The sequence below is a fragment of the Nestor notabilis genome, unplaced genomic scaffold (genome assembly GCF_000696875.1).
Source record: "Nestor notabilis isolate BGI_N333 unplaced genomic scaffold, ASM69687v1 scaffold746, whole genome shotgun sequence".
Taxonomy (NCBI): Eukaryota; Metazoa; Chordata; class Aves; order Psittaciformes; family Psittacidae; genus Nestor; species Nestor notabilis.
In genome coordinates, this window is record NW_009933983.1 from 13,000 (window position 1) to 22,292 (window position 9,293).

Sequence of the window (9,293 nt, forward strand, 5' to 3'; positions counted from 1 at the left end):
GCATGCCATCACTGGCTGCCCTGGAGTGGCTTACTGTTGCTCTGTAATGGACCTTTGTTGTGGTAGGACAAAGACGTATTGATCTATTGCCTATAAAAAGTGGCTTTGGAATATTACTTTATTGTCAGTGAAGTCTCTATGTACTTACAGTTATGTCTTTCCTTACAACACCTGCAGTACAATAAAGATCCATAGTTCCTCGTTGCAGTTGGCTCACTGTAGCATCACGCAGTGGGGATATGAGCAATGAACTGGAAGATGACTTCAATTAATTAGCTATGGCTTGTAGAAGAAGATGTAAAAATTATAATAACCAAGAACAATACAGACATTGGAAAACTGCCATCAGAAGGTGTGGCTGCTCAGGCTGGTGTGATTAACTGCCCTTTCTGGACTGAGAGCAGCTGGATCATCCTCAGTGTGAAAGATAACTTATTTTGTTGTCTGAGGACTTGTTTTGGCAGGTTCTGTGAGCAGCTGTTAGAGGCCATGACAAGTAATAAATAGGTTAGTTGACTTCAGAACTGTGCAGATTTCACTGTTACAAACCCCTCCTTATGTCTGCAGCAAAAAGTCATTGGAGGGTACAAGTATTTAAGGAAAAAATCCCAAATCACAAACAACCCCCCCCAAACCACTGCCAAAAGGATGCAGAAATATTCTGAGGATGCTCATTTTTGTGCGTTATATGGAGAAACCTCGAGGGTATCTGGACCAGGTGCATCAGCAGAGGAGTGCTCCTGCAAAGTGGTGCTGGGTTTGACTGGGCTTGTTAGGTCTTTGGGAGAGTTAGTGATGTGAAGGCTCTGCAGGCAGTAACCCCCCTGACTTCTTACTTTAGCCTGTCTTCATTAAAGAGGGTTCAGTAATTGTAAGCAAGTGTAGAGGGCCCAGTCCTACCTTCTAATGAATGGTCTGTTCTCTTCTGCAGGCTGGCAGCGATGGGGAGAGCATAGGAAACTGTCCTTTTTCCCAGAGGCTGTTCATGATCCTTTGGCTGAAGGGAGTCGTGTTCAGTGTCACGACAGTTGACCTGAAGAGGTAAGAAGCAGTTGGTTTATTTGACAGGCAAAATCACAGTGTACTTGGTGTAATAAATGTTTGTTTGTGGCTTCGAACTCTTGCATGGCTTATTTTTGGAAATCAGAAAGAAAATCTGTCTTCTCAAATACCAGGAGGCAACGTCGATGTAAATGGTGCATGCGCAGATGGTCGCTTGTATCTGTAACCAAGAGAGTGGGTCTGATAAACTCTCTTGTTTGCTATGGTGCTCTGGTGTGAAACTAACAGCAGCTATGAAGTCTCTTAGAACTGGATCCTGCTGACTTCCCATTGAGATCCTGCAAGTGAAGACTGTTGGATGGGTATTTGAGATCAACCAATCTTTGATCAAATCTCCAATGAGTCTTATGATAACTGCCATCAATAACGTGCAGCCTACTCCCCTTTTTAAAGGTTTTAAAATAATACTGCTTATTATGCAGCAAGAACAACAACAACGTGAAAATATCTGTCCAGGAGGTAAATATGAGTGAAATAAAGTGAAATGGGTAGGAACAAAAGGTAAATATTCTGCCTTTGCGTAGCGTAGCCAGATACATCATGATGCCATGTGGCACCTAAATGGCAATTTCTCCATCTATGAAATGAATACCTTGGTGGATGAGAAGGGGGAAACGTGAATCCAGGAGTCTTAATTCCCTGAGGTTGGGTGCGCTTTTATTAGAAGTGGTGAAATGCTGAATTCAGCAGGGGCCTTGTGTTTGGTTTTGGTGTGTGAAGTCATGTTTTCGGAGCACTAATGTCATGTTAGTCACGGAACTCTGTGGAGAGAGGAGGGACTGCCAGTGCTCACAGACCTTGTTTTGAGAAAGAAAGCCAATGGCAATACTCCGTGTTCTCCAGGGGAGCAAGTGTAAAAGGTGTCAGGAGGAAATCAATCACCCTGCCTGGCTTAACCTCTTCTTGCCACTTTTTTGAAGGAGGTGACTTGTTCTGATGTTTTTAAATCACTGCAGTTGCTGCTTCAGTGCTGGCCACCAGTGTTAAGTGTTTCCATATGTTGTAAGGCTGAGGCAGACCACTCAGAAGGGGAGGAAGCAGCTTTTGTTGACTCTGTGCAGCACAGAGATCTCTGGCCAAGGTGGGATTTTACTGCAAATGTAATTGCTGCTGCCAGCACACATGAACCAACTGTATCTTCCATTTAGCACTGCCTGTGGTTTGGGGAAGCCTCGGAGGAGAACTTGTGCTTGGGTTCTGCTTGTAGCTTGGGCTTCCTTTACAACGATGGTGTTATTTAACTTGCTGCAGTTATTGGGGCGGGGGGGTGTGACAAGGTTGAAAGACACATTTTATACTTGGGAGCATTTTTACTGCTGAAACAGTTTGAGAGATACCATTAAAATGCCAAAGATGCCTGATCGAGTTGCCTTTATTTGTGTCCCTTTGGCAACTTGGAATTAAGCTGGATGGGGGAGTGGGATGCAAGACTAACTTTTAGAATATAAATTGATTGCAGATGCTTAAAATAGTCTTTTCTTGCACAAGGAAAGCTTTTTTCCCCATTTTTTTTAATATTGGGGAAGGGAAAACACAAAATAAGTGCAAAATAGGTGCTAAATGTGCCTTAATACTTCTAATGCTGTCACAAGAAACTATTCTTACAAGTGAATTATTCAAGCCAATCGCCCTCTCTTCTTTTTGTTCTTGATACAGACACAGACTTGTTGAGGAGAGGGTAGTAATGGCTTTAAGCAGCTGAATTAATTTCACTTGCAAACCATGCTTTTGCCTTCCAGCCCAACTTGTGCCCAGCAGTGAGGCAAGCTCTGTCTTTTGTGAGGCTTAAAAGGTCCCGGTTGGGTACAAAAGTTCACAAGTAACTTGGGACACAGGAAAAACTGAGTCTGATCCCACTGACTGTGGTGTGTATTTTTCCTTCCCTAACTGCCTCGGACATCATGCTGTGCTAACAGAAGAACTTTTTCCAGTTCTCAGTTCTACTCCTAAGACCCAAAAATATGTGCATAGGCAAAGGCAGTGGGACGTGCCACCCTTCCAGAGGAATGGTCTGTTTCTTCCTCTGGGTCAGCCACACAGAGGCTTTATTCTTTCCCTTTCCAGAAGCAGCGTCTCAGTGCTCAGAGACTGGACTTGTTCAGTGACTTGAGCAGAGTTGCAGTACCTAAATCATTAGTTGGGCTTGTAGCAACATTCAGGGCCAGCTTGTGTTCAGTTAAGTTTTGAAATCCCATTTTAAACATCTTGATGGTGTGGTTTTACAGTTACGTTGACAGACAAAGATTAAGTAAAGAGATGAGTCAATATTACAGACTGCCCAGAGGTGAGCAGCGAAGGATGCTGCCTGGGAACTGGAGACACAGGGGGGTTCATTGCTGGCATTTGTTTCCACATTACACTTGTGGCAGTACTTGTGTAATGTGTAAATCCCTGTAGGGCACACTGCATTTGGGGCTGGCTTTTGTCTGATCATCAAGAAATGATTTGCATGCTGATTGCTGTTCTGGTTTGTGGCAAAGCCATGAAATGTTCCTACCTTACCCCTGGTGCTAAAGAGCCTGCCCACTTCATTAGCTGGTGATAGACAGGTTTAATTACATGGCCCTACCTCCACATGCCCCGGTAACCTGTGGGGCAGGTCCCAGCTGTGTGGAGGGAGCTGTTTGCAGTTTTGGTTATGGGAGTCTGTGGGGTTTGGTTGGTGGGGTTTTTGTTTTGTCTTTTAAGAAAGGTGTCCAGGTTTATCTCTGAATTAAACTTCACAATAATATTTTAAATTGCCTCCTTGTTTGGCTCTTAAGGGGAGTTGTGCCCTTAGACTTTTAAGGACACTCCTGTGTACCCGTGGTGCTCTAAGGGCTGTGACTGGGATGTGGTAAACCAGGGTTTGCTGTTGGTCTGGCAAGAGCAGCGAACTGGAAGTCAAACTGCGTGTTACCCTTGAGCTTGAGCTGTGGGGTGTTCCTCTGCTTTCAGGTAGTTGGACTGGCCTGGCAAGGGGGTTAATAAGATGCTCTGGGATCCTTGAGATGCACTCTGGTTCTTTGGAAAACTTTTTGGTTAGTTCATTAGACTGGTTTGTTTCTGAAATAAAACCTTTCCTTTGATAGTGTTACTGCGGATCCGGTGGTCCTGCCTCTGTTTGTTTTTAACATAACATTCCTTTTGAGGAATTTTATCTAGCCAACAGAGAAATTGGAAGGGAGCCACGATGACTTCCTGTAATTGTTGTGGGTTACAGAGCTGTATTTAAATGAAGTGTTAAGCTACTTAGAGCATTAACCGATGACAGACTTTTAAATCCTAAAAGTAAGAGGGCGATGGCAGCTACGAGTGAGAAATAACTTCTTGGAAGCTTGAAAATGGTTAAATGCTTGTATTAACGAGGCTTGTGTCACCTGGCTAAAGCAGAATGTTTAATGTTAAGTAGGAAAATCAGTTTTCTTACTGTTTCACACACGCTGCCCAGTGCTCCTGTCTCCTCAGTATGCGTTGGCACTACGTGCTGTTGCTGTTCGCCTGCTTAAAGGCTCAGCAGTGGGCAGGAGGTGAATTCTGGCTGGGGATCCTGGGTTTGTAAGGAATTGAGGGCAGTGTTTCTAGAGGATAAACCTATAAACTGTGCTTGGTTAGAGTCTGAGTGCTCTGGTTTGTGTTTGTTCAAACAGTAACAAAGGGGCAACTTTCTCTTGGCAAACTTCCTGCTGGATGAGGAAGCTTCAAGCATCATTTTTAAACATGATGTTTAAACATCTTGTCGGCTTGTCTAGAACCAGATTTTGTGTGCACATAGTAAATGCTTTACACATACTGCTCTCTGTCAGACTTGCTTCTTTCCAGCAAAGCTTTGTGTAAAGGGGGAGGATTATCACTGATCACAGATTATGCTATATATAAACTGTACTGCAGATCTTGGGAAAGAGAGAGCGTGTTGGTGTGCTGGTGTATATATATCCCCCTGCTAGACAATGTTATATCAACTTGAGAAAAAACATAGCCAGAGGTAGGAGGAAGCAGTTGGTCTTAAGCATTTGAGATGAATTGGTATCAAGTGTGTATTCAACCTGCTGATCAAGCTGTAAGCTTGCTTTTAAAAAGAAAACTGGTCCTATGTGTTTAAAACTACAAGGATGTGCAAACCTCAGGTGGTGCTTTTGTGGCTGTAGCAATGGAAGCTGGTCACGGATGTCCCGTGCTTACTTGTGCGTTGTATTTCACCCTAGGAAACCAGCAGACCTTCAAAACCTGGCTCCAGGCACTCATCCGCCCTTCATCACTTATAATGGTGAAGTGAAAACGGATGTGAATAAGATTGAGGAGTTCCTGGAAGATGTTTTGGCTCCACCCAAGTAAGTGTAAAAATGATAATTTGTTCCCTTAGAGTAGAGGGAGTGTTCTCAAAGGGGTTTTCTGCACCAGTTAGGGTGTTCTTCATCATCAGTAAACTGACGACAGACACTGAAAATAGCTCAGTTCTTGCTTGTCAAACCTTTCCTCCCTTCAGTTCCCTCATCTTTACGTTAAAAACTGGTTTCTTTTGCTAGTTGATACGTGATGAACATCATTCTGCTAAGAATGATGTGCTGTAGATCTTCTCCTTTCTACTTTTTAGGTACCTGAAACTTTCACCAAAGCATCCAGAATCCAACACTGCTGGAATGGATATATTTGCCAAATTTTCTGCCTTTATCAAAAATTCCAGACCGGAAGCTAATGAAGGTAGGTTTGGGCAGATACCTGCACATCTTGTGTTTTCCAGAGCAGCTTTACTGTGAGGTGTCTCAATGACAAATCTTCCTTCATTTTGAGGGACACTTGAATCAAACCTGTGGCTTAATGCTCAGAGACAAAGATTTCAACGCTTCCAAAGAGAACTTATTTAGACTGTGTTCAACCACAGTTTCAGCAGGGTGTGAATGGTTTGTCAGTGTCCTGACACTGAAACTTCCTTACACGACAGCCACTCAAAACTCTTGAACTAAGTAGAAGTGATTTTAACACCCAGAACCAAATTCCACGCTGAGTTTTCATCATGCTGCCACAGTGGTGGAGTTGCCAAGCCTTTGCTGTGAGGCCTTTCTGCACCCTTGGGTGTTTGAGGGTTCCCATTCAGAGTTCCGAGTTAAGCATAGTTCATGTTGCTCTATTCAAAGGATTAAGACCTTTCTGTGTGGAGAGAACATAGATGGAAGGAGAGAGATCAATAACAGCTAGAGGATGCACAATTAGACCTTTAAATCGTTTAGTACAGATCTTTTGCTCTTAATGTATGTGGAGGGAAGAGAGTCAGGGAATCGGGATGCTCTTCTACTGTGCTTCAGATGGGGAAATGTTTGTGACCAGCTGAGAAGTAGTTCTGATTCTATGGGGTGTGCTGCCCTCTGGTGCTGGATTCCACACAGCTCCTCGGCAGCCTGTGTCTGCTCCTGGCTGGTGGTGGAGCGTGGGGCATTAAACAGATTATGTGCAAATGAATATAAACCCTGGCAGAGCTTAATTCTAATTAGCTTAAGCCAGTTCGGGATAGTCTTAAGAAACTGACATAAGCCACTTCTTAAACCAAAAATAAACGCTTGTGGACAGTTGTGTGTTAAATTGGTGCAAGCTCATACATAAACCAGCTTCTAAATAACCTGCATCAGAGTGATTTTTCAAGGGATCTAGTTCAGTTTGGGTGCCACTAGTGAGCACAAAGGCGGCTCCAGCAGCAGTGCTGCCACAGAAGCTGCACACTGGTTGAAAGCCTCTCAATGTCTGTGCTGGGTCATGCAGTGACGTGGGGTTTGGTTTTCAGACCTGCTGTTAATACCAGGATTCTAAATTACAATTTGCTTTGACATTTTGAAGTGTCCTGTGGTTTGGCTTTTTTGGTTTTAACACTGTTCCTTCCTCCGTAGCCTTAGAACGTGGCCTCTTGAAAACCCTCCAGAAACTGGACGAGTACCTGAACTCTCCTCTTCCAGATGAGATAGATGAAAATAGCATGGAGGATATAACAGTTTCTACCCGCAAGTTCTTGGATGGCAATGAGATGACACTAGCAGATTGCAACCTGCTACCCAAACTACACATTGTCAAGGTAAATGTTCTATATCTTGTTATGTGACAGTGAAGGACAAAATGCTGATGGTTTATGACATTCTGGAGTCTCATTTGAACTGTTTGTAAGCTCCTGTGTAAGTTTAACTACAGCATTAACAGTGGATGAAATTGCACAAGGTTTGGGTAATTCACCAGGGCTTCAGGGGTAGAGCAGGTGAATCCAGTGGAGGTGTGAACCAGTCATCAGATGATGATATGGCACAAGCCAGAACCTGTTTTACTGCACTGACCAGTGTGGTCGCAGGAGGTTGCAAGGTGTAGAAGAATGAGGCAGAAGAAGGAAGGTGAATGTCATGTTAATGGTTGAAGTGGGCATCTTCTCCCATCTGTAGAGAAAACTGCTCTATTGGCAGCAAAGTAAATGGCACAGTGTGAAATACAAGGATTGGATTTAAAAAAGGAAAGAAGTTGGAAGTCTAGAAAGAGGAAGCTGAGGATAACTGCAGGAGGGAGGATGTGCCTGTGCAGTCCTGGTTGGAGTTCTTTTCACTGTCTCCAGTGATCCTTGTCAGCTCTGTACTGCAGATGGAGCCACAGATTAAGTTTCTACCTGGGTGCAGCAGTGTTTCCTTTGGGAAGGACAGGGATAGAAACCAAGGGAGGCAGGGTGCTGCCAGGTCCAGGCCTCTCCCAGAGGGACGTGTTCTCCTGGCTTGAAGTGGCTATATACCATGTTGAAGGACAACTTAATGAGAGAGTGACAAGGGATGAACAAGTGGTTGAAGATGAAGGATGTAAATTCATAATCTAATTCTTTTGTTCTAGGTGGTGGCCAAAAAATACCGCAACTTTGAGATTCCCAAGGAAATGACAGGGATTTGGAGATACCTGACGAATGCTTACAGCAGGGATGAATTCACCAATACCTGTCCTGGAGACAAAGAAATTGAAATAGCTTACAGTGATGTAGCCAAGAGACTCACCAAGTAAACAGCACTTGCAAAAGAGATGACTTCTTGCATATTCCATAACAAGGCTTCTAACAGACTGCTCTTTTCATATAAGATAGCAATTTTTTTTGCATGAACTTGCAGTTATTCAAAGTTATGGTGGATAGACCAGGTACAGTAATTACCTAAAGTTTGCAGACTTAATTATAGGCTTGTTTTTCCTTACCTCCTTTCAGAGCACGTATGAATATCATTAATGCAGTTATGTTAATATTGCACCAGGGTGACTCTAGGTTCTTCACTATGAAGGGTTCTCTTGCCCCTACTGTTTTCCTTTGCAAACATTTGGTCCCTGTCTATGAATTGGTTTAGGAATCTGTCTGGCTATATGGTACAAGGAATATTTATGTATTTTGGAGTTTATTGCTTTTCCAGAAGGTCTACACACAATTGTCATATCTGACATGTTGAACTGTACCTGCTTGTCTATCTATTCACATAGAGAAGGGAACTTACTGCCCAAAAGAGCCGTTTGCAGAATATTTGGCAATGCTTTTTAACGAAATAAAGAATACTCTTGAATTTGGAATCTCAGCAATGGTTGAAAATAGGCTTAAGTGAGCAACTCGGATTTGAATGACCTCAAGCATGAGGGAAGTTTGAACCTAGGCTGAGTGCTGTCGCAGGAAGCTCATGGTTCAGACTTATTTAGTTGTGTCTTCGAGAGCTTGATGACATTAAAAAACCAAACCAGAAACGTAATTTGTTTTAAAATTGGCTGCTTATACTTGTCTGGAAGAATCTGTTCCCCATAAAACTGCAAGAGGCTTTCTTTTTGGTAGTTAAGGGCCTTCATTTTGTATAGGTCTTTCTGGTGATATTTACTTATAAAATCTGTGCTGTGTAACCCAAGTACCTGTAAACGTTAGTGTTAGTTGCAAATAGCTGCTGTCTGTGGTGAATAGCAGTGCAATGATTAGTGATGGAGACTGAATACTGACAGCCACTGAAGTGGGGTCTTCGGAGAGCTTTGTTAAGCTGTTTCTTTCCTGAAGAAAGCTAAAGTGACCTTTAAAGATAACATTTGCCTTAAATTCTAGTATGCATTTTTTTCCTGAAAGGAAATCTATTAATTACTCTCGTAAAGCAATGGTGTGTGGAACACCATCCTCTCCATGGAATCTATCCTGATTGCTGGTCTGTGCACCTGGACTGCAGTTCTGCATGGTCATAATCATTGCACTACTATACAGAAGCTTTTTACAGCAACACTGAGGA

The 9,293-nt window shown here is 43.1% G+C and overlaps 1 protein-coding gene across 1 annotated transcript; it reads left to right on the plus strand.

Annotated features, from left to right (window-relative positions):
• Positions 1–910: 910 nt before the first annotated feature.
• On the plus strand, positions 911–8,217 carry CLIC4 (chloride intracellular channel 4). The gene is made up of 5 exons (XM_010017113.1): positions 911–1,041; positions 5,247–5,372; positions 5,636–5,742; positions 6,921–7,102; positions 7,891–8,217. The coding sequence occupies exons 1-5, from the start codon at positions 911–913 to the stop codon at positions 8,053–8,055; spliced, it is 711 nt and encodes a 236-aa protein (XP_010015415.1). The 3' UTR covers positions 8,056–8,217.
• The last annotated feature ends 1,076 nt before the right edge of the window (positions 8,218–9,293 follow it).